Raw genomic sequence first — 23,474 nt, 5'->3', positions numbered from 1 at the left:
TGGGCTGGAGACGTCGAGTCCTAACGGTCTTTCGACGGGTCAGTAGATCATGCAAGCCGGATCGTCGTGGGACGAGCCATCTGCTGTTCAGAGATGCCACAGACGGTGAAGGTAAAAGACACGAGAAGCTGGGCGGGACGTGGGGACTCGATTCGCGTGGCGGTCACGCCCGTTGACCCAATCTCCCCTGACCGGACCGTTTGTTGGTGGCGGGAACTACGGAGCACGAGCAGCGTTTGAAGAAGAATGCGAATTGCTCGCTCAGGTGAAGCGTGCAGCTCGGCAATGGAAGTCTGGAGATGGTCCAGAACAGGAAGGTAACGCGTCGGCCGCTGCGAAAATCGGAGAAACGGCGGGATCAGGCCGGCTGCCACACAACCGTCAATTGGAGGTTGATTTGATGAGATCCACGTGCGAAACAAGGTGTGCGTGTTTCCCGGCTCCAATGAGGATGGCGCAATTGGCCGTCGCAGCATCGAGCGATGTGCCTTGGCGTGGGTCGGCAAAGCTCGCTACGGGGCTCCACCGCAAGCGTTTGGGCATCTGAGATGAAGGAAAATCGTTCTAGAACTACGCTATCAGCGGGACAAGCTTTCTCGGACCGTCCATTGAGTGCACCTCTCCGACGCCGGTTTCAGAAAACTGGCGCTCGAGATATATTGAAATTCGATGTCAATATGGGTAAACAAGCCTGACTCGAAAGCGGACGGTAGCCTCGGGCGAGCGTCAGCAGCGGTTCGCCGCGTCGGCCGGGGCCCATGAATGCGAGCAAGGCTGAGCACGCAGTCAGCCACGGCGGGAGCCCGGATACGGCGTCTGCTCGTTCCGCAGGCGGCAGGCGGCCAAGCACGGTGGCTTGCGTCGGCGGAGTGAGACGGCACAGCGTAGCCGGCGGAGCCATTGTCGCAGCGCAACCGCTGTATGCAGGAACCGGGCGGTGGCGGAACCACAGAACGGCGGATCGACGATGGCAGAGCGGACAGGGGGAGCGAATGGGAACAGCTTCTGTCTTAATGAAAACCAGACGCGGGCTGCGTCAGCAGCGGAACGGAGTCGACGGCAGCTCTAGGCAACAGGCGCAGCGGCAGGATGAGCCACGAGCCGTAATCCGCGCAACCCGAGGGCGCAGCACGCTCGGCCTCGCGCGGCACGCGAAGGTTCTCGAGGTCGATGTGGTGTGAGGGTCATGTTGCGCGCGAATTAGAGACGATCTGGGGAAGCAGAGGTGCGCGGATGATCACCGGCACGTGAGAGCCTGGAGTCTGGGCTCGCGCGGGTTTCACAGCTATGCGGCCTCCCGCTAGCTGAGGGTGCGCCCTGCAATCACAGCCAAGCATCTGGCCGCGCACAGGCCTCCGCTCACAAAAGCTGCCCTGCTTTTGCACCGCGCTGCTAGCGTCACCTTCCTGCAGCCTCCTTGGTCCTTCAAGCGCCCTAGACCCCCACCGGCCAAGCGCCTGAATTTCCCACCTGGCCACTGCAACACCTACATCATCGGCCCTGCTCCCTGCTCCCGTTGCGCATTAATTACCACCGCCTCCCGCCCCAGAGATAAATATATCCCCAGCCCCCATCCTCTTCGAGCCATCGCCGCCTTCCAGAACTCGTCCTCGACTCAGGCAAAGCTCCACCGACTCGCCAATCACCCGCCTGGGCCACTACTATATACCGCCGCTGCCCGCTGCTGTCCACCACTGCTACCAACCTCAGCCAACACTACCACCACCATGTTCTCTTGCGCCAACTACGAGCGGGGCTGCCGTGGCCGCTGCAACTCTCCCAACGGCCGCTGCTCCTCGTGCATCACCCTCAACCTCCAGGCCCCGGTGCGCTCGCCCAGTGCCTCCTCGGTCTCGTCAACCGGCTCCTCCTACTCGGCCATGACGGCCTCTTTCGCCTCTCTCGCCGCCTCCACTGCTAAGGGCAGATGAGACGTGCCGCCCAGCTACATGTGCACGGGCACAACTCCACAACTTTGACTCCACCAATTTGGACGCTCACAACTCACACACTACCATATCACTCCCCTGGTCCCCGGTCCACACTCCTCTCCCCCGGATGGTCTGCGCCGTGCCGCGCCCCCTCCCAGGGCGCAGGAGCCAGTCATTCCCTTTAACGGTCTCTGGCATCGGAAAGGCGGATGGTCACCCCACGAAGGAAAAGGAAAGAAACGAAGTAGAAGCGCCATGGCGGCTAGCTTCTGGGATCACGAGAGCGCACGGGGGATTTCACGACTGACACGACGCTATCGCTGGGAAGGGTTTTCACCGCTGGGAGGGCAACGAGGCAAACATCGGGGCACATCTGGGTTTTAGCGGGACGGACGCGCACGTTTTTTTTTTCTTCCAATACCTTCCTCTTCTGGCGCAGGCGCCAGGAGATCATGTTTCTTCTTTGAGCCATCTTCTCTTCACGATTGATATCCCCATTCCAAATTATAAGGCCTGTTTAGTACTTGATACTACAATTTGACAAATACCTCGACGCAAAAACAGCAAGTCGTCCCGCTTACTCTCTGCAGCGTGAACTGGCGCCCCTCCGGAACCACAGCTCCGGGCGAGCAAAAACTACAGGTCACATTGAAGCTCACACGCGCCTCTACCGACACTCTGTTCACTATTCTCACATGCAGAGTAGTGGAAGGCAGGTCGCACCTTGCATTACCCAGCAGCAGGGTGCATACGTGCATACCTTGGTTCGACTGCACTCGTGCCCGACGAAAGCATCTGACCATTCGCCGGTCCCCAGTAGTCCGAAGCCGAACATTCGCCTTTTTTCCCTGCTTTCTCCACCCGAGCCCCCGGGAACCGAAGACGCCCAAGTGTGAAAAAAATCCGCCTTTGGGCGACAGGTCTAGACTTCTCCTATACCGCTGATCGACGGCGGCAAACCACCGCAGGTCCCTAGACGCAGAACGAACGAGAACACAATAGCCTGCGGCGGTAGGACCACGCACATCGAAGATCATGATTTTGCGATCGCTTGCAGCTTTTGCCCAATTTTTTGCCATCGCGAGGCGCACGACAAGCGAAACGAAGCAGGTGCAAGGATTAGGCAATAGCCGAGGCCGAGCCGCGCGGACTCTCTGAGACCGACTCTAGACCGGGGGTGAGGGAAGGGATGGGGTGTGTTTTACGACTCATGCGACGCAACCCCCTCACGCACCAACCGACAGCCACAACGCGCAAGTGACGCACCGACTGATTAATTGCATTGCGCCATCCACAATCCGCTCTGTGTGTGTTTGCGCCGAGGCACCAACGCAACAAGAAAAAAAAAAGTGGCACGCTCACTCACAGCACAGCGCTGACCGCGATCCCCAGCGCCAATGACTGGCAGTGGCGTGCAAAGAGGGGCGAAAGACCCTTGGAAGCTTGGGCTCTCCAGTCTCTGGGCGCTTCGCTGCTCTCACCATTGGACCTGTGCTTTTTTTCTTCCTGGCTGTGCACACGCCTCTTCCGTTCCGTTGAGAAGATCTCGCGGCGATGGGCTTCACCGCGGCTTCGGCGTTTGCTTCATGATCGAACCATGGCAGATGAATGATCGCCAAGTATCAGCAGACGGGAGAGAGAGCGCGTACGCGCCCTTTCTTTTTCCCCTCTGGTTTTCTGGTCTAGTTCTCTCCCCGAGAATCCTATCCGCACAATTGCACAGCCGGACGGGCTCCGACACTTCCTCCGGAATTACCCTATCGGCCTGCAGTCTATATACTGTGCATTCTCACTAATGCTCGGTGGCTTCTGCGTCGGCCGTGTGATTGGAGCAGGCAAAGGCAGGGAAAAGCAAACGGTGTCAGACTTACTCTTACCTCAACCCTTTCTTCCCCGCGCTTGCTACCTTCCCCACGCTTTTGGGATTGTGTACATAGCGTTCCCTGATCCCTGTCTGGACGGGCGCATGTGGGGGAATGGATCAATGTAAACGCAGGACGCATATATTGCCCTTGCACGGTGTAAGGCACGCATACAGATGCAGTAAGTGAGTGACCGCAGACCGCAACACGCAGCAGTATACAGCCAGCCGCTTCTCTACTGCAATACTGCGGCTGGCCCTGCTGCATGCGGCTGACCCTGTTTTTTTTCTCCCGCTCCTTCCACGCCAACCCTATTTGCTGCTGCTGACGATGCTGTTACGCTACCACCGGCCGCCGGCCGGACATTATGCACGAACAGCACGCACGAGGCTGCAGAGGGGGGGAAAGCAAAGCCGGGTTGCTCACAGGCGGCGCGAGATAAGACCGAGATGTAAGGCCAGATCAGGACTAGGAAGCAAGTATTGAACAGGAGGTACGTGCATCCCGTCAACATCATCATCCGTCATAGTCACGACGATCAGCGCTCGCCAGCGAATGCTTCAACACCACGATCATGTCACCGCTGACGACATGCACAAGATGGAGAAGGAAGGAGATGGGCACAATGGCCCGTGACGCGTTCCTTCGTCCCTTGCGGCGTCTGTTTAAACACGAACACCAAGGGAAAACGCCGAGAGGAACGCCCCGGCTCCTCCCGGGCCTTGTTTGTATAGCCGCCACCCTTGACTAGGTTGAATCCAGATCCTTTAAACCTAAAGGACGCCTCTGCATGATGACGACGAGAAGCGTTTTTCTTTGGGGTGGTGCCATGTTGGCCTCTCAAGGCACCGGAGCCAGCACCGCCGCGGTCTTTTGGCCCCACCTGGACCACGCTGCATTGGACGTGGAGGTTTGCTGGCCTTTTTGTGCTGCTGCACTCCGCAATGTGTCTCTGCGTTGGCGGGGGGACGAGAGGGGGGCAGGTGGGACTGGAGAACGGGGGCTAAGGGGGTTGTTTTTTGTGTGTCCAACCCCGGGAAGGGTGTGTGCCTGCACCAATGTGCTACCTAATGCGTGGCATTGCTTGCGAAAGCAATGCACAAATGCCTGACAGCATGCATGCATGCAGAAACAAATGCATGGTGCCAATACTACTAGGTAAGCTGTCTGCTGCCATCCACCAAGGACCCAAGAGACGGACAACGGCAATGTGCAGACAGTTATCACGCTGGCCCTCCTCCGGGAGCACACACAAGGTCCAAACTATCCTTCCCCGCCCTTCTTTTTTGTTCTTCTTGGCTCGGGATCCCTTTCCCCCATCAACGCTGTCCTTCAGAGGCGGTGGTCATGAGCTGCAACACAAGCTGAAAGAGGCCAGGCGGCATACTACTAGTTCCAGCAGTATCAGAGGCGGAGGCCGAGGGGCCGAGAATAATAACCGGCCCACTAAGCACCCCTCGTCATCTTTGGCCCCCTTGGTCTCGTCCAGAAGCAGAGCAATGGTGATGCCGGGTAGCTAGCGCACGCGCCGACCGATCGCGGATTTGGCGGGCAGATCGGTGCTATTGTTAGCAGCCCTGGCACAACACGAGGCGGAAGTGGGGAAACAAGGGGGTGGTGGGTTTTGGAAGGAACAGGAAAACAACGCGAGGCGTGACGAAACACAGAGGGGACACAGAGAGAAAAGCGCGGCGGGGCCAGCCAGTCATCCGGGACGGTCATGAACATCCACCCGCGACGTAAGTGGCTTGGCTTGGGATGGGGCAGCTCATCTCACTGAAGGTTCCAGCCATCTCCAGCGAGCGGCCCCTTTCCCCCGGGTTGTGGACGCGGGGAAAGGGAAAGAAGAGTTATGCACGCCAGGAACTGAGCCATGGATTGTGGCATTGGACGGCGGTTGTTCTTTGAGCCGTGTGGACGACAGTGCCACGTTGATGGGCATCAGCTCGCCGTGGTCACGCCCACGGCTCGTGCTCGGCGGAACACGGATGCGAGGAGCACGACAGTATGGCCGCAAGCAGCAGATGCTGGAGGAGGGTTGCGTATCGACGTCGTCTGGGAGCAAAGGGCGACGGCTCGGCGGTACCTTAGCGGCGCAACTGCCGCGGGCGGCCTGCGGTCCGCGCGATTTGGCCGCTGATGAGGAGGCGCTACGGCTATCAGGGCCGAGCTGTCGTCGCCGGGCTGACGCAACTCAGCTTTGCTTCTCGATAGTCGGCGTCTGCGCGCTGGCAATGTGACGGCGATCGCAGGTACGATAGGCTGGCGGCATCAGTGTTTCTTCTGCTTCGTCACACGCACACGCACGACGGGGCTTCAGCACCCGCCATGGATCAGGGTCTGCCGGTCATCACGCTAGACGGACGGTGAGGATGGCGCTGCGGGCCATGGGAGCTTGGACGGTGAAGCTGCTGCTATGTTTAGGCGCGTGTGGTTGGTCGGATCTGGTTTGGAGCGGTGTGCACGTGGTATCGTCGAGTATCAATACGGACACGAGAAGGTTGAAATGAAGAGGCGGGCAAAATTTTTCTCATCACAGCCGCGGCTGCACCTGTGGGTTTCGGGGCATTGCGCCGCCCGACGTGCCGTTCCAGAGGTGCGCCCAGCGCGACAACGGCAACAGCGGCGACAGCGGGGAGGGCGATGCGGTGTGAGGCTGCGGCGGTTGCTTGCTTGCGACAGTGAGGCAGAGTCGGCGTCGACGTGCGGCGGGCCGGCGAGTCGCAGCCCGAGTCAGGCTGTCGGCCTTGCAGACGCCGCCTGAGTCTTCGGCGCAGTGGCTGCATCCTGAGCGAGTAAGCAACATGGCCGCCCGACGCGACGCTGAAGTCGACTTTGGATTGCCGCTACCCAGGATCTGGGCCCGACTGCAACGGACGATCACGGCGATCGCACATCGCCCTGTGGCACACCCCTCGTGTGGCTGGTGAGACTCCTGTCTTCGCAGCGTCGACGATCCACATTGCGCAAACCGCAATTTCTCGGTGGTCTGACTTCCCCATCCTGCAACTCCCGGATCTTCGCGGCCCAGACTCGGGGGGTTGGAGTTTCGATCGCTGTGGAGCAGATCCACTGTTTCACACGCAGACGCAACCACTACGTAGGGTACACTATCTGTACAGCGACCCGGCCACAGCTCCGCCCTCCACCTCACTCCCGCCCCCTAGCTCCTCAGATCGGTCCCGCCATGCATATGCTCCTGCAGCTTCAGGGGATCCCGCTGTGTGAACCCCCTTTCCCCACCTGCTTGCAGAACCGACTACTGCGGGACGCGTATACTGCTCGGTTTTCTTTTTCCTACGCTCTATCTTGGGGATCTTCACTGCACGTGGCTGGCATGCACTAATATCTGTACCACTCTTTGTCCGATCTAGGGAATTCGATATTAATCATCCACATCGCCCGTCTCCACCCGCGGGCCTTACATCCCTCGCCTCGACACTGCGCACGTCTAGACCGCGGACACTTGTCCGTCTCGCCCACGCGAGGGCCTGAGTTTGTGGCAACCAGCAGATGGGGGGATGCTTGTGTCGTTCGGCCGCTCCGGCATGAACAGTTTCCGCCGTTAAACCTAAAGACGGGATGCCTCCAAACCATCTGCTGCACTTTATTATTGTTAGCACCCCACCAGAGCCGCTATCAGCTAGCCCGGCCAGCCACATGGCTTTCTGGGCCCGGGGTGATCCCCCAGGATGCGGCACGCCGTCGGTCTTTCTTTTGCGAAACACCAACCGCTCTTGCCGCTCTCCCACATCTACTACCGTCGGCGCTTCCGTGTCAACGGGGACTTTATTCTCCGCATGCTTTGGGACGGTGCCTCGTAGTGCTGACGGAGGAAAACTTAGGCTCCCGCGTTTCAGCCCTTCCCGCATCATGGTTTCGCATGGCTGTCGGGCGCCGTAGTCGCCCACTCTTCAAATGCGGGGGAATCCCTCTTGCTTTGTTTGTTTAGGATGGTAGCCTGTTCCACCCCGATCCCGCTCTAACTTTGCGAATCCGCAACGTTGCGAGCTGCCCGCATCTGGAAAGGCTCAACCACCATTGCCTGGGACCGAACTAGACAAAGACTGTCAAGTCAAGGATTTCTGCATATCTTTAGACCCGTTCCATTATCTCCATATGCACGTTATCATTCGTTGCTGTAGCAATATCCTCCTAGCTGGCACATGGCGCCGCACGCCAGCCCTACGGGACCAAGGTACAAAACATGGCGCGATCAAAGTCTTTTACGAAGGATGGCAAGCGGCAGCCGCCGCCTTCACCGGAAAGAAGCTTCCCTAACCCTGTGACGGATACACGCTTATCGAGACCGTCCCGATGCTATCTGGTCTAGAGCATGCGAACTGAATGCGTCAAAGCTCGGTCGTTCGTTGCCCCACAAGGCTGTCGGTTCTCACCGGAGCGTGCATCATCGATATGGGAACTTCCTGTCCAAAAATAGCCAGTCACTTATGCCTTTTCGTCACCCAAAGAGAAAGCATGGTCATGTATTCCAATAGTCTGTGTGCGTGAAGAGTCCAGAATCTTTATACGGCTTTTTGTGAGGAGTATTTTGAGAAAAGAAAAGACCAACAAAATGCGGAAATTAAGCCATTGGCCTTCACCAAGTTCTGATGCTTGTCTTTATTTCTTCAGCTATGTGCGTGATTTCTATCATTTGACGTTCTCGATCCGTCTTCACCACTTTTTAAAAATGCTCCTTTCCAATTCCCGAAACTTGCTGTTATATCCGGCCTTCACCCAGAATGGTACTGTTCACCAATGTCAACCACGGAACTGCGTAAGGCTTTGAGTTGCCGATTTGGGGTCCAGCCGATGGCATCAGTTTTCCTTTGTGCCCTTAGGATTGGAGTGTTGGTAGAGGTGGGATAGTGACAATACTTCCACTCCGTTGGTTTCCAGATTTACAAAAATAGTATCACTGACGCCACAATCCCACCCCCTTCGTCTGTGTCGTACTCGAAAACGTCAGGCGCGAAGTCTTTAAAGCGTTCTATAGCACCAAGTTAAACACTGACTAGTAGATTGCCTAATGGCATTGCCGAGATTTCGTTTGGTATGAAGGGATTTATTTATTCAAGTCCATCACGGCTACACCAGTGTTTGATTCGAGGCCGCTATCTCATGAGTTAACACTTGGCTTCCGCTAATCGATATCAAAGCCCCCTAATTCTACCAGAACTATTGATTACAAGGTTTTTATGCTTGAAGTAGAGCTCTAGACTGGAAAATCATGAAGGAGGCCGCTCGCGCCGGCGTTTTCCTCAGCCCGAAGGGTCAATGCTGGCTTAAAATCACTGCAGCACAGCAAACATTCAATGTTCGTCACAACAAGCCATTGCTGCCATTCGGCACTATACAATTCATGCCCTAGCGCATCATATAAATATGATGCTGCTGAAGCTTAACACACTACAGTGAGCGAGCAATCCTCGCCAGTCCATTGATTCTCGGATCAGTTCGCAAGCTGCTTTCAGAAAAGACACAAAACAACGAGAGTCGCTCTGAATGACAGTTGGTTATCAGGAGTGATGATTTTGTATTTTTCGTGAGTGAAAAGATGGCGTTTGTACCGAGTGAAGAACAACACGATTGTATAGGGTAGTATATTTATACGCGCTCTGAAGGAAGAGGAAGCAGCATCAGCTTTCGCTCACGTGGAACTCAACTGCCACAACGGCATGTGATAGTAAGCAAGGGTCTACAGTAGTAAGATGGAAATCACGCTCCAGGACCACTGGTGAAGGTGCTTGAGATTGTATGCCCCCACATGTGCGGAAAGGGAAATTGGTATCAGGATGCTGACCTTCGACAAAACCGATGTAGTGCGTCCACAGTTAGCCACATTTCACAGCTACTCAAGACTATATCCCGGTAATGCTGCTCTGGGATCGTTTGGCTATGTTTGTAAGTACTGAGCTACACTTTCCAATCATCAACAGTCACGCAAAAAGTAAGTCGAACCTGCTGGCCTCGTAAATTAATTCTGATACCAGCAATATACCCAAGTAAACGCACAATGACTTCATGTCACTCATCCCACCAGACACACAAGAGGTACAAGACCTCCTCACCATCACCTCACTTCACAATCACACCAACAGCAACACTCGCAAAGCCCACAAAGCAATCACTCCATTTCAGCTACTCCATGATATAATGATAACCCTCCCGCTTTCCCATCAAAGCGCAACGCCCGTAAATGCTTCAAACCCGCCGACATACAACGAATGCTTTTATTCTCACACAATCTACCACTCCTCCGAAGAACCAAAACCACCCTCTCCCCCTAATCCAAAAAAAAAACCGCTTTTATTTCTTCCCCCTCCCCTTAGCATTAAACGTCTTCAACGGATCCGCCTTCTTCGTCTTCGCAATCCTGCCCTTACCCTTGAACCGATTCTGCACGCGAGCCTTCCTGATACGATTCTCCCTCCCATCATCCTTGCGGAACCCGACGAAGCCGATCTCGCGCTCGACCTCCGTCTTGCCGCCGGCAGGAAGCAGGTACTCGGGGACATGCTTGAGGTGGGGCTGCTGGCGGGCGGTGCGGGACTCGCCGTCGTGGCGGAGGTGCAGTAGGTCCTGGGGGTTCTCCTCGAAGTGGCGCTTGAGCTTCTCCGACTTGAGCAGCTCCTGGCGGAGCTCGCGCGCGCGGGCCTCGCGCACCGCGATGCGCGTGACGGCGCGCAGCGCGTCCGCCAGACGGTACCGGAAACCCTCGAGCTTCTTCATGTCGAAGTGGTACGGTTGCAGCGCGTTGCCCCGCTTCTCCTGGCTCTTGGAGATCTTGGCTAGCACTTCTTCGTCGTTTTTGCATGATTCGATTGACGTCGGCTTGTGCTTGCGGTACTTGTCCTTGGGAATGACGAAGGAGATGGCCATGCCATTTTTGCCAGCGCGTGCGGTGCGGCCAATGCGGTGGGTGTAGGATTTGGACGAGGTGGGGAGGTCGAAGTTGAGGACCAGCGAGACGTTCTGGAAGTCGATACCACGCGCAATTCCGTACTCTTTGTCCTTCTTCCTGCCTTTTCGCTTTTTCCTGGGAGGTTCGGTGGAGTCGTCACCTGTTTTTGCTTCCGCGCCGTCTGCAGCATCCTCCTTCGCATCCTCCTTCTCGCCATCCGCCTCGTCTTGCTCCTCTTCCTCGTCACCCTCCTTGGCCTTGCGCTTCTTCTTTTTCTTGTCCTCGTCACCCAGCACCTCGTGCTCATCCGAAGCAATGATGATGTCGTAAACATTCTTGTTAAACTCCTCTACCACGTGGATCCTCGAGTTGACCGGCAGCTCCGAGTTGAGGACACAGCTCTTGATGCCAAACTGCTCGAGGAACAGCTTCAAGCGGTAACAGCGGTCAATGTCACCCACGAAGACGATGACCTTGCCCTTAACCAGCTTCAGCATAAAGATGGCGTAGATGAGCAGGAACTTCTCATCCTCGGCACACTTCACAATATACTGGCTGACCTTGCCCTGGTCCTTATCCTCCTCATCCAGCTCCAACAAGACAGGGTCGCGGCAGAACAGGCCCTTAAGGTCATCTAGGTCGCTGCTAAGAGTGGCACTCATGAGGAAGGTCTGGGTGCCCTTGGGGATGGACTTGGAGATACTCTCCAGGTCGTCGTCGTAGCCGTACGACAGAACCAGGTCAGCCTCGTCGATGACCAGATGCGCGAGGCGGTCCAGCACGAGCGCGGCGGCGTTCAAGTTGACGCAAGCGCGGCCCGGAGTGGCGACGACGACATCCGGCGAGTCGGCCAGGCGCGCGCGCTGCACGGCATCATCCTCGCGCAGCGTGAGATTGGCTACGCGCACGTCCTGTCCGCAGAAGGTGGCGAACGCTTCAACTGTCTTGGAAACCTGGCCGGCCAGCTCGCGCGTCGGAACGAGAATAAGGGCGGAGGTGCATTTCGTGAAGGAGGCGTCGGCTTTACGCTTGAGGATGGAATGGAGGATGGGGAGGACGTAGGCGGCGGTTTTGCCGGAGCCGGTCTTGGAGCGAGCTTGTGGGGGATTAGCAAGTCGAAGGAGAATTGGAGTAGGAGCTGCATACCAAGAATGTCCTTGCCCTCTAAAGCGAGCGGGATGGCCTTGGCTTGGACCGGAGTGGGCGTCGAGAACTTTTGGCGCACGATTCCTTGCAGCAGGCGGGCGTCGAGGCCGAGATTGTCGAAAGAAGGCTGCGAGGGCTGGGCTGATTGGGTCGAGGCAGCAACAACCTCGGCGTCTTCGGGAACGTCGTGTTCGTTCAGCTTGCGTTTACCCATGGTGCAATCGAGTCGGAGTGATGGTGTTGTTGCGCCAAAGTCGCGGCCGACGACATTTTTTGGGATCTGGGGTTGGCAGAACTTCACCGCCCGCGCACGGCCCCTGTCTGTCCTCCAGCGCTCATCATCTCACACTTCATTTGACTTGTCTGCATCATCAGCAAATTTTGCAGATGGTACATGCAGCTTCTCTTGAGGCTCTGATATCTATCAAGCCAACTTGTTTATATGTTCTCGTGTACCCGCGCATTGTCTGCTTAGCTTTCTTCTCTGCGCACTGGCCACGCGGCCGAACCAATATTGGAGCCACGCCAAAATTTCTGCAATCTGGACCCGTCTCTACATTTGGACACTCGCTCTCTTGTAGTTCTACAGAGTTGAAGGCGCTCTTTCGTTTTATAATGTTTGTTTGTCGACCTGACTTTCACACAACACCATCAGCTCCTTCAAGGAGCTCGATATCTTCGATGGTCTAGTGGTGATGATTTCCGCTTGTCAAAGCATCTGCTCTAGCAAGCGCGGGAGACCGGGGTTCGATTCCCCGTCGGAGAGTTTATCTTTTGCTTCTGGATAGCTTGATTGTTGTTGTGGTTGTGGTGTTGAGTTTTCTTTTTGGGCGGAACTCCATCACCATGACGCGACACGGTCTGGGCGGGGTAAGTACGCCTGAGTAGTGAAAACTAATGCAATACTGAGAGACCTCATTGTTCTTTTTGCTCATGGGGATTGACAAGGTTGATAGCTGAACCAAACTCGCTGCTGGTGCAACTCACGCCCCAGGGACTCTTACGTAGTGTTTCTTTCAGTCCCCTATCAATTAAATTCTATTTAATTACTTGCTACTTTCTTCAATCTAATAGAGCGTATCCCATGCCCTTGTTCATGCGGGTCGTGGTGGTGCTGAGCCTAGGATACAATTTTTCTTTTCCGGAAGTGGGACGGACTAGGCGCCGCGGACCCACATCTACAGTCCCCTCTTGTAGCCGATAGCTAGCGTGGATTTGTTTTTTGCTCATGTCATGGGTAGTTGAAGCTATCGTCCGGACGAGAATGTCGAATTAAAAATTCTACATACACGTCCGGACGATAGCTTCAACTACCCACATATGCCCATTTTCCCAGGGCAGAGCTAGGAGCCCTGCTATTCTTCATGCTAGCTATCTGCTGCAGCACCCCTCTGTATATATGGAGAGGTAAGAATGCTTATACTTGTAGTGAAGAGCGTATCAAGATCCTTCAATGAGCTGTGAACGCAGAGACGCCCATGCCAGCAAAAATACGTTTTGGATATTGAAGAGGGCAGCGATGCCATTTAGTTGATCTTTCGAAAGAGGTCACAAATTTTAAATTCATCAAGTGGAAAATGCAAAGCAACAAACTTCATTGCGTCATCGATTTATATACAAGGAAAAATCCAAATTTCGTAGGGAATCACACTCTAGAAAAAGGTGGTTCGTTACTCATAAAAAGTTTACGAAATAAAGCACAGTCATTCAGTAATACTACCTGGTTCATAGCGCTGACGTATATGGCCTGGCAACTTGTAGTCACACGTTATTCAAAGACATCGCACCACCCGCCATCTCCATTTGTCACAAGCCTTGCACTCGGGTGGATCCAGTTCTGCTTTCTGTGGTGTCCGCCTGTCAAGGCCGCTTGAAGGGAGCCTACTGGTGAGACCCGCTTGAAGCCGTCCTCCTTGAAGATGGAGATGGTGGTCCCTGCAAGACAGTAAGAAAGTTCTGTTGCAGATTCGCAACCATGTCGGGAGGAACATAACCGAAATCAAGGGTTTTGACGTTATGCTCCACAGTGTATACTTTCGCGTAATTGAGGCGAGACATGGGATGCATCTTGTTTTGTGCTGGATCGATGGGAATGACGGGAATTGGCGATAGCATTTCCCTGCGAGGGTCCTCCCAGTCAGGAACGTATGGATAGGTGTCAATGGTGTACGCGACAGAGTGTTCCGGCTTGATGACTCCTGGCTTTGCTACCCCTTGCTTATTGTACGTCTGGATTGGTCTGGAGGTATACAAGGGTCAGTAGAAGGCTCTTGGTATTCCACGAGAATTCACATACAGGCAAGTGCAGCAATCCTGCCCTTCCCGGATAACGACAAACCAACGAATCTTGTTGTAAATCTGTTCACCGTATGCTCCAGTCACGAAAGTTACACCCTCATGCCAATTTCCGGCTGGCTCCGGCCAAAGGATTTTGAAAACTCTTCCGACCTTGTAGAAATCCCTGCCTGGGTAGTGTCTGACGAACCCTGCAGTATCTAGATTAGCATGAATTTACCCGGCATCGCATTACACTTACGTCGATCAAGCCCCTCAGCGTCACCTGCTCGTGCACCAACTCTCTTGTGAGCTATGATTCCTGACTGTAGAGCTCGAGGATCTGTGACTTGCTCTGGCGTTCCTTCCTCGACAGTGGTCAAAACGACATTGTTGTCCTGGTTTTCTTCCTCATTGTTGGTCTGGGTTTGCCAGACATAACGGTTTTGGACGGGATCCCAGTAGTACCAGGCCTGGTGACTGGCATCCCATTGCCACTCGGGCGCAGACATGGTTTGACGGGGGCTGGTCTGGACAGTTGGGCTTTAGAGATGCAGGCCTTGTGCAAGCTTACACGAGGTCTTAAGAATGGAGTGCGGCTCTGCGCGCCCGGCTCGGTATGGTGTGTGAGGGCTGCAGTGCAGGCTTTGTTGGCCATGGCAGCATGCTGATCTGCAGCACATGGCACCACAAAATATTTGGATGATTGGTGGGTTGGCGCCTATCGAGCGGGGTGCAAGAGTCTCAAGCCGACATTGTGTGACCATGTGATTACTCCTGTAGCTGTCACACTGAAGCGAGCTGACCCATGATCCGACCCCTGCCTGGGTCCGGCCGGGCCGTGCCGCAGGTTTTGCTATCCGTCACACAAGTTGACAGCCGTCGGGTTTATTTGCCCGACACATTCCGCCCAACTTGCTTCCATTCAGCTCGTGTGGCGCCACCGACGCCTCAATTTGGGCTCCGTCAGCAGCCATGACGTGCGATGCCTAACATGTGCAAGATTGACCAGCTATAGGAGACGGCTCAAATTTTTCAGGTGAGCGAACCTTTATATACTTACTGCCCAACGCGGCCATACGATGCAAAAATGCCCGAGTGTCGCTAATTAAACCGCCGAAGACGAAAGCCCAATGTTGAATTTCGCCCAAGAATGCAATATTTGAATGGAATGCGCCATCCCAAGCGAGCACTACGCCAGATACACATGAGCCGAACAGTTTACGTTTCAATTGGAATCAAAAGTCGCAAATACTCAGGAAACCCCACTCTCCATCAACCAAAACGCAAGTCAAGAGCCAAGCAGCCACGCAGAATCAGCGGAGGAGTGCAGGAATGGCGAGCGATGACTACGAGAGTCTATACAAGCGGCATTTTGATTTGCAAGGAAGGCGAGGAGACATTATCGAAACACGGTTCGAATTGATTGGACGACGTTCGGAACTACAAGGCTGCATCTCTGATTTCAAGCAAGCACAAGAGGAACTACTGGTCCAAGCCGAGAATCTTGATACAGCGTCTCAACATGTTACTCGATTGTCTTCAGCAATAAGTAGCATCAAGCGCGTGCAGGATAACCTTTCAGAGCAATTGGAACAAACCAATGATCTCGAACAACGACTGAGTCGGCTTGAATACGAGCTGGGCAAAGAAGAGAACGAGTTCTTTGGAAACCTTCGGACTGCTCTTCCATCCCTTATCAAGACAGCACAAGCGCCTGGTACTCCCCCACCAGCAGAAGAATCTTCCTCAGGCCAAGAAGAGAATGATTCAAGGGAGCAGACTTTAAAGGCTTTCTATGACAAGAGCTCGGACGTCCCCCTTCTTGAGGAACAACTCGCAGAACTCGATGAGACGTTTAATCTTGAGCGCGGCGAGAGAGAAACCAGGCTCAATCTTGGGCAGCCAATCTCTCCTCCCGATCTTGAGTTCTACAACCAGTACCAACAAGAAAAGGAGTCACTGCAACGCCAATTAACTCAGACCAAAGCTGAGGTGAACAGGCTGAAGGCTGAGTGCGTTCGGCTTGGCTTAGCATCTCCACCGCCACCACCACCAATAATCGACGATGACGCGAGGAACTCGTCTGAGAAGGAGCCAAGGAGAGCTCTATCTTGGACACACCCTTCAGACTCAAGGGAACGACTCGAGCAGTCTTCCATCTCAGCTGGTCCCCATACGCCTCAACGAGCTATGCCAGCATTGCCCAATCTTGAAAACCCCAGAGACAGAATCAACCAATGGATTGAGGAAGCGCAAGTCACTGCCGAGCCCCCTGAAAATACTATTGGCGAGCCGATTCCGAACAGCGGACAGGCACAGAGCGACTCAAGTCCCGGGTCCAGGATAGATCCCGCTTCAGGTCTGCGGCTTGAGCTTCTCGGGCTTTGGGAAGAAACTGACGAGCAACAAGGGGGACAGAAGCGAGCCATGTCTCAATCCAGCTTCGCTTCGATACAATCGCATGAGGCCCAGCCGCCACCTCAAAAATCTCCGAAACAATCCTGAAACGATCAAATACGCTTCAATTGACCGCTGGTTCGGTCACATATATTACGTATCACAAACTTCGAATGTGAGCAGGGACGATTCCCGTGAATTTGGCTATAATTACATCTGTAGTTTATGATATTATTCTTCTTTTAGGACTTCGTTCGGTATGTAGAAAAATTGATACCATGGGAAACCCCTCAATACAGTAAACACATTACGAGAGAGCAGAGCCTCCAGCCACAAGTGAAAGCTAGCAACATGACGTACGTCGATGCAGGTCAGGCGGTCATCACCTCATTCCGCTTTCGCAGGGCCCAATACGTGGTCCCGTGTTAGACCCAATCAACGATAATGCATATCGGATGGCTGCTTATCCTGCCTTGGCGTTTCTGTTAATGAATGATATCCCCGAAAAGACTACAAGGGATCGCATCCGACTCTTTCTTTCTCCTTCGTCGGCTGTTGTGAGCAATCACTCTTAGCGCTTGCACTTATTGGCCTCGACCCATGCTTCGCACCTCCCCGATGTGTCGCCCAGTCAGCTGAACCATCGCCGCAGTCAGCACCGGACATTGCAGCGCGCCTACTGCAGGCCAGAAGTCGGACCGCCGTGAAAAACAACCCAGCAGCAAAACGTTGATCGCATGGAGACCCCATGCCACAGGCCGTGTGTCCCGATGTCAAGACCAGTGTTCCGGTAACTGGCTACGATAGAACTTATGCAGCAAGGGTGTCCAGAGTGGGTCCCACAGGTCGCTGGGTCAGGGGCATGTGTGTCGCTACCAGAACCCTGGAAAAGCAATAGGGCAGCTTTTTCCCCCCGGGAAAAGTTAGGCAGACAAGTGCCACGCCAGAGAGCATTGGATGAAAAAGGGGATGAGTCAGAAGACGGGGTGTAGGCTGAATGTTACATTTCATGCTAGCAGGTGCATATTCTGCCGTACAACATCGACACAGTGTCGGGAGGGGTCCAAAGAATTGAAAGGAAAAAAAAATAAAAATAAAAAAGCGGTGGGCGTTACCAGCGGGAAGCGGCACACAACCCCCCCGTCCCGTCTATCAAATCACAAACATGACCAAACAAAATGAGAAAACACATACACACGCACGCACACACACAGAGAGATAAGAAAAAGGCCCCCCGAGCTCCGGCAGGACGGCGACAAAAATAAACTCCACCCACCCGGGGCAAACTTCCAGTCCAGTCATGCTTCTGCCTGCTGCTCTTTCTTTCTTTCCCTTCCGTCTCTTTCTCTCATGCCTGCCCGCTCCTCTTTATTTTTTATTCTTGCCCCCATTCACACCGTTGCATTGTGCCAATCGCCTTGTTAGCTCAGCTCTGTCTCACGGAACCAATGGCCAGAGTCATAAGCAGTGCCATCCTCGTGCCAGAGCTGGTACTCCCAACGGCCCTCCTGGGCGTTAAGGCGGCCGCGGCGCACGACAAAGTTGGCGCGCACGACCTGGCCGCGGTCCTCGATGGCCATGGCTACCTCGTCGCCGTCCTGGAAGCGCCGCACGTCTTCAGCGGAGCCTCGTCTTAGGCGGCCGTCGTCCTTGGGCTTGGCTGCAGTGGTAGTGGCGTCGCGTCGCTGCATCGTGTTTGTAGTGGTGGTAGTGGCGGGGGTGAGGGTAGTGGTAATTCGTAGATGTTGTGATTTTTGTTTCTCTTTGTTGTGGGGGCTGCTGCTGCTGCCTGCTGGTGGTGGTGGTGGCGGTTGTGACGAGGAGTGGGAGAAGTGGGGGGGACTGTGTTGCCGTTCGTCGTAGTAGTAGCAACTTTCAGAGGGGGAGGAGTCGTAGGGTTTCGCGCACCCCTATTCCCAGCAACCTGACGTTAATAAGAGCAAAGAGAATGGCCAAGAGCCATTGACCAGAGCGCGCATACACGCATGAAGTTTCATCAGCGCTACCAGCGCATACACATGAGTATTCGCAGCCGGCTGGGACAGAAAGATTACCTGATCCTCTCAGCTCGTCGGTGTAGCAGTAGTACCGTCGGTGATTCAGCCAGAGTAGGACGGCTGTATGCTCGTACTCCGAGCGGGGCGCGGTCAGTCGAGAAAAACGGATATATATATCACGAAGGAAGCGCAGCGCCCGGGGGGCCCGATAAAACAAAACGGCAGCCTTCTCCTGCCTCCCGCCACCCGGGCGGCCCGACGAAGGCATAATCTTATGATATCATCTTTCCCAAGAATGCTCTTGTACAGCTTCACCGGTCGAAGAGGGCATGCGGTTGGTGGAGAGGCAAGCGCCGCGTGCGCTTTTTCGCGCGCGCGAGCGCACATCTGACGATCCGGATGGTGCGTCGCAACGCGGGGTGGGCGGCAAAGCAAAAACCGTCGGCAAGTCCGTGTTGCTAGTCTCTCTGTTAGTCGTCCTTGTGGCTGGGAGAACGCCTTCTCTCCCATCTCTCCTTCTCTTCCTGCCAATCGGTCGCATTGGCCCGCGTGGAGAGAGAGAAGGAAGAAAAACCAACACTGCACTGCCTCGTCGAGGGAAGCTCGATGAAACCAAAGGCAATGGAACTTGTTTGCCGGAGGGCATCCCGCCAGGACCATTGGGTGCAGCTGTTCGCCGGCTGTGAAACCTGCTTTCGCGGATAGCTCCGGGATGCAGCGTTGCGTCACTGCATACCTGGAAGGCTCTCGTGCTTCGCGAGCGGCCTGATTCGGCCAAGCACGTGCGGGCCTGGTTGGAGAAGCGATCGGTGGTTGAGCTGCACCGTGATGCTAAATTCGGGGGTACCGGCAAGGCTGTGCGCTGTCATCGGTTATAATCCGAGCGTGGCCCTGCAAGATCGCGCTCTTGTCGAGCGGGATTCGACACGTTGGTCTGGAGATGCTGCCGCGGCCGACGGGGATATTTAAAGGGGAATCGGCCGCCCTATTTTGTAGCCTTTGCCGGTCAATTGCTGCCCGAACTTTTGCTGGCGTGTCTCAGTACGTCAGGCTCGCAGGTCCGCTCTTATCACACGCGCGATCGACAGGATTCCGACTATGGCGCGAATAAGCGGCCCTACCCGTCGCGACCGTTGCAGGGCTGGTAGCTGCCGCAGCTAACGCGAGATGCCAACGTTCTTCACTGCCTTGCTTGCTGCCATCCCTGTAATGCGGGGTCTGAACCATGACGTAGCCCGATAGCTCTCATGCCTCGCTACCTTGAACTTTTGATTGGCTTGCCACCGCAGGATTCCGTCACTTCGACGCGAACCGTCCAACGTTCATGTGAGCAGCACGTGGTCCGAACCATGGAACGATACATGCCTGCAGGTGCTAGTTCGTGGGGGTTTCGGCTTGTTGATATGCCGAACATGTCATAGTTTTACCTTCTTCGACGGGTATGCACGTGTCGATAAGCATGAACTTCTCTTTTGGTGCAGGGCTGACCATGCCCGACGACTTGAGCCAATACATGTTTTAACAGAAAAGGAGACTGCTGTAATTTGCCGTCTGGAAAACGATTGAGGCTCAAATCTGCATTGGCGTGCGCGAAATGCAGCAGGAGTCTCTTTCGGCAGGATGCTGTCATACTCATTCCAGAGAGATCTGCATTTGAAGCTCAGAACATGTACCGATGATGCCGACTCTGTACTTCATGCAGGAACACTCACGTAATCACAATGATCGAACTGACGAATGGTCTGATAGATCTGAGCGCGGCACATGGGTGACTCCCGAGTTCTTGAAAATCCTCGTTAGGCAGTTATATCGAGCATCCTATGACCCTGGCGTTAGACTTTCCTTTCGAAGCAGACTTGAGGTCTGATACCATGGTTGGAACTGCTACCGTATCAGCCTGCCGCGGCCATGGATCACCACCAGAGAAGTTCATACGAGATAGGAGGGCTGCTGTGCCAGCTGATAACGCCGCGTATCTCACTGCATATATTCAGGCAAATGATGAGACACAGCTCGTCTTCAGAGAAGGTTGCCTTAAACATCTGCCTGCTCTCGAGTCCATCTCCGATCCGGGGGCGAATTGCTGCTCATTGGGAGAGCCGGAGGTGCATGTTGATGATGGGGTCACAAGCTGCCTTGAGTGCTTCGCCGCATGCCTGCGGTGAGCAGAGAGAAAGTGAAGTGCCTCTGGATTGGAGTCTTTGAGGAGCACCAGAAAGTTCAACCCCGCACAAAAGCATGGAGTGCGGCTCTGCTCGAGCCAGTAGCGTCTTGAAAGGGCCCTCAGATATGCGGGAGTGGGGTGAGCACGGCGGATATGCAACCTACCTCGCATCAACTGCAACGCCAATCGCCATGCTACTCGCAGACGTCGGCACCTGGTTCGCTGGGAAAGTGTAGCCTTGGTCCGAAAATCTCCGCTGCTTTACGGCGCAGCGGTGTAGCAAACTGAGATGGATAGCCAGTGGTGAAAACGGAGACCAGGGGAGGCACTTGGCGTCCGGCAGACTGGATGCCGGATCCACGTCAGCACTCTGATTCTCCGCGAGGATTCAGGTCAGGTGGACATGTTGCCTCGTGGGAAAAACAGGCATCCGGCAGCGCTGCAGACATTGCTGGCAGCTGATAACGAAGCTGCACTGCAGTCCAATGAAGGACGCAGCAACTCCACCTTTTCTTCTCCACAGTCGTTAGCAATTTATCAGCAAGTGAGTCAACGGAAAGGCAGACGGAGGAGCGATAACCGCCAGAGAAAGAATCACGGTCGGTTGGCGCTGCACGACAGGGATGGTCCCGCAGCCAGCCCAATAAGGCTGATCTCCGGCGGCAGGCGGCCACCCGCAAGCAAGCTGGATTCCGAAACGATGCTGTCTCCCTGGCACCGTCCCCTTTGTGCGACGGCGCCATCTGACAGTCACACAGCGTCACAACGTGCCGCACCTAGCGTCCGCTTCCTTCCAGGGCTAAAAGGGAAGGGTGCGCGGGACACAACTGCACGCACGGGTCGGTCGATCTCCGCGGCGAACCCGTGGCGGACGCACATACGTCTCACCGAATGGGCGGGAAGCGCTTTGCTGACGTGGGAAGCTGCGAATAGTGAACCCGACTCTCCACCACCCACCCCCTACCCCCGGCGTGCGCGTCAAGCGGACGGACTTTCAGGCAGCGCTAGGAAGCCGCGGCCCCCCGGGCTGAGGCCTAATGATAGGCTTTTATCCGTAGTCTCGAGCTTGTTTCGATAGATTGCGTTTTGTCTGTGTGTCCCCGGCCGCCTGCAAAGAAGGCAGCCAGTAGGCGCCCGGAGAGATCATGAGACCGGCGCTAAGAAAGATAACATGGGTAGCTGGGGGCGCTGCAGCTTCCCGCGCGGCCCCGCCTGACCAGCGGAACGGCCCAGCGGGAGAGACCAGACCAATCAGGTGAGACCGCGGTTTGAGGATGCGGAACCACCCAACCTTAGACATTAGACCGAAAAAGAGATTCTTTAAAGCAGCGCGCAAAAGCTCGTGATATCGGAGATCGTGCAGCGCACATGTGAAGTGTCCGATTCTTTGGATCGTGAAGGCCCTTGAGCCTCAAAATAGTACATGGGAAGGGTATCATGAGAAAACTCGTGAAAGAACCAATCCTAACTCCATTCACCGCCTGGAATGCCTCGCTGAAATGCATATTCTCGGTCGTCTGATTCGAAGTAATCGTCCTCTTCATCCTCAGCCGCTTCTTCTCCCTCTTCCACTTCGTCTTCCATTTCTTCGGCTTCCGGCCCTTCGTTGGCCGCATCGGTGGACCAAACGCTTTTGAGTAAACCCCACCAGGCCTTTTCATCGAGGCTCTCCCCTGGAAGCTGCGCCTTGGCAAGCGCCTTTTGGAAGAGGGATCCCTTTAGGCTGTCCAGTATCCAGTGGCTGACATGAGACCTGATACTTTGCCAACGTGGCTCCACAGCTGCCAGGTCAGCCTCACTTCTCGGTCGCCGCGCTGTCACTGGGGGCCGTAAAAAGTCCGATTGGGGCCTAACGGGCTCCGACGCTCTCCTACCCTCGGGAAGTCCAGCTCCCTTGGTAATATCAACTTGCCGCATGGAATCCAAAAGCTGGCTCCTATGCTCTGGGGGTATCTCCTCCATGTCCGGATCGGTATAATTGCCGGCTTGGTCTCCTCTGGCAATCTCGGCTATTCCGTACTGAGAATCATTTGAGCTACAGTCTGTAAAGTCTTGCTGGGTTTCCTCAGTGGTTGTATTGGTTCCTGAATTGGAATCTGGGAAGGCATCTTGGGTGGAGAAGAAATCCGGAGTGGTGGCAGGCTTTGGGTCCGGTTCGGCTTTATCCTCACGGGGCGGGATTATGTCGAGCTCTTCAATGTCTTCAATAAGATCTCCAAGGATATCACCTTCGTTCTTTGTCCACTGATATTCCAAGACATCGTACCGCCGCTCTTCCTCATCGTAATCTTCCTCGTTTACTCCAAGCTCATCGTGCGCCTTCTCGACCTCGTCGTAAAGCTCGAAGATGGTCTCGTGGTCGAGTGTTTTAGCATTCAAGCATATCTTGCGAAACTCACTCATAAGATTGGCCTGGACGTCACGAGTCTTGAGCCGCTTCTGCCGGAGCTCCTTTCTCTTTGTCTGTAGGTTTTGGCGCTCGGTCAAGGCTTGTTCTCTTCTCTCCTGGTGGTCTTCTTGTTGAGTCCGCGCCTCTTCCAGGGTATCCATGAATCTGCGAAGACGTTCAGAGGGCAAGCTCGGTATATTAGACTGTCCATAGTTCTGGGGGTATCTCGGGATTTGCGAAAGGGTTGAGAGGTATGTTGAGGACGAAGATGGAGGAGGCGGAAAAGGCGGAGGCGGAGGTGGGGGAACAAGGTGCGGTGATAACACCCGCGGGTTTGTAGTACTTGTGGCTGTAGCCAGTGCAGTTTGACCCGGATGCAGAGGAGGCGGGGGAGGAGGTGGTGG

The 23,474-nt window shown here is 55.0% G+C and overlaps 5 protein-coding genes across 5 annotated transcripts; 1 reads left to right on the top strand and 4 right to left on the bottom strand.

The window, feature by feature from the left end:
* Positions 1-1,727: 1,727 nt before the first annotated feature.
* LTHEOB_7383 (uncharacterized protein) lies at positions 1,728-1,931 on the top strand (the record flags this gene model as incomplete). The annotated part of the gene is made up of 1 exon (XM_035516743.1): positions 1,728-1,931. The coding sequence occupies one exon, from the start codon at positions 1,728-1,730 to the stop codon at positions 1,929-1,931; it is 204 nt and encodes a 67-aa protein (XP_035371354.1).
* An 8,174-nt stretch (positions 1,932-10,105) lies between these two features.
* LTHEOB_7382 (ATP dependent RNA helicase) lies at positions 10,106-12,060 on the bottom strand (the record flags this gene model as incomplete). Its single annotated transcript, XM_035516742.1, has 2 exons — positions 10,106-11,796; positions 11,847-12,060. The coding sequence occupies 2 exons, from the start codon at positions 12,058-12,060 to the stop codon at positions 10,106-10,108; spliced, it is 1,905 nt and encodes a 634-aa protein (XP_035371353.1).
* A 1,667-nt stretch (positions 12,061-13,727) lies between these two features.
* Positions 13,728-14,632, bottom strand: LTHEOB_7381 (uncharacterized protein; the record flags this gene model as incomplete). The annotated part of the gene is made up of 3 exons (XM_035516741.1): positions 13,728-14,085; positions 14,143-14,332; positions 14,383-14,632. The coding sequence occupies 3 exons, from the start codon at positions 14,630-14,632 to the stop codon at positions 13,728-13,730; spliced, it is 798 nt and encodes a 265-aa protein (XP_035371352.1).
* A 3,309-nt stretch (positions 14,633-17,941) lies between these two features.
* LTHEOB_7380 (uncharacterized protein) lies at positions 17,942-18,211 on the bottom strand (the record flags this gene model as incomplete). Its single annotated transcript, XM_035516740.1, has 1 exon — positions 17,942-18,211. The coding sequence occupies one exon, from the start codon at positions 18,209-18,211 to the stop codon at positions 17,942-17,944; it is 270 nt and encodes an 89-aa protein (XP_035371351.1).
* A 3,934-nt stretch (positions 18,212-22,145) lies between these two features.
* On the bottom strand, positions 22,146-23,231 carry LTHEOB_7379 (uncharacterized protein; the record flags this gene model as incomplete). Its single annotated transcript, XM_035516738.1, has 1 exon — positions 22,146-23,231. The coding sequence occupies one exon, from the start codon at positions 23,229-23,231 to the stop codon at positions 22,146-22,148; it is 1,086 nt and encodes a 361-aa protein (XP_035371350.1).
* Positions 23,232-23,474: the final 243 nt, after the last annotated feature.

Source organism: Lasiodiplodia theobromae (genome assembly GCF_012971845.1).
Source record: "Lasiodiplodia theobromae strain AM2As chromosome Unknown scaffold_22, whole genome shotgun sequence".
NCBI classification, from domain to species: Eukaryota; Fungi; Ascomycota; class Dothideomycetes; order Botryosphaeriales; family Botryosphaeriaceae; genus Lasiodiplodia; species Lasiodiplodia theobromae.
Note: the sequence above shows the minus strand (reverse complement) of the source record. Positions and strands in the feature narration are given on the sequence as shown.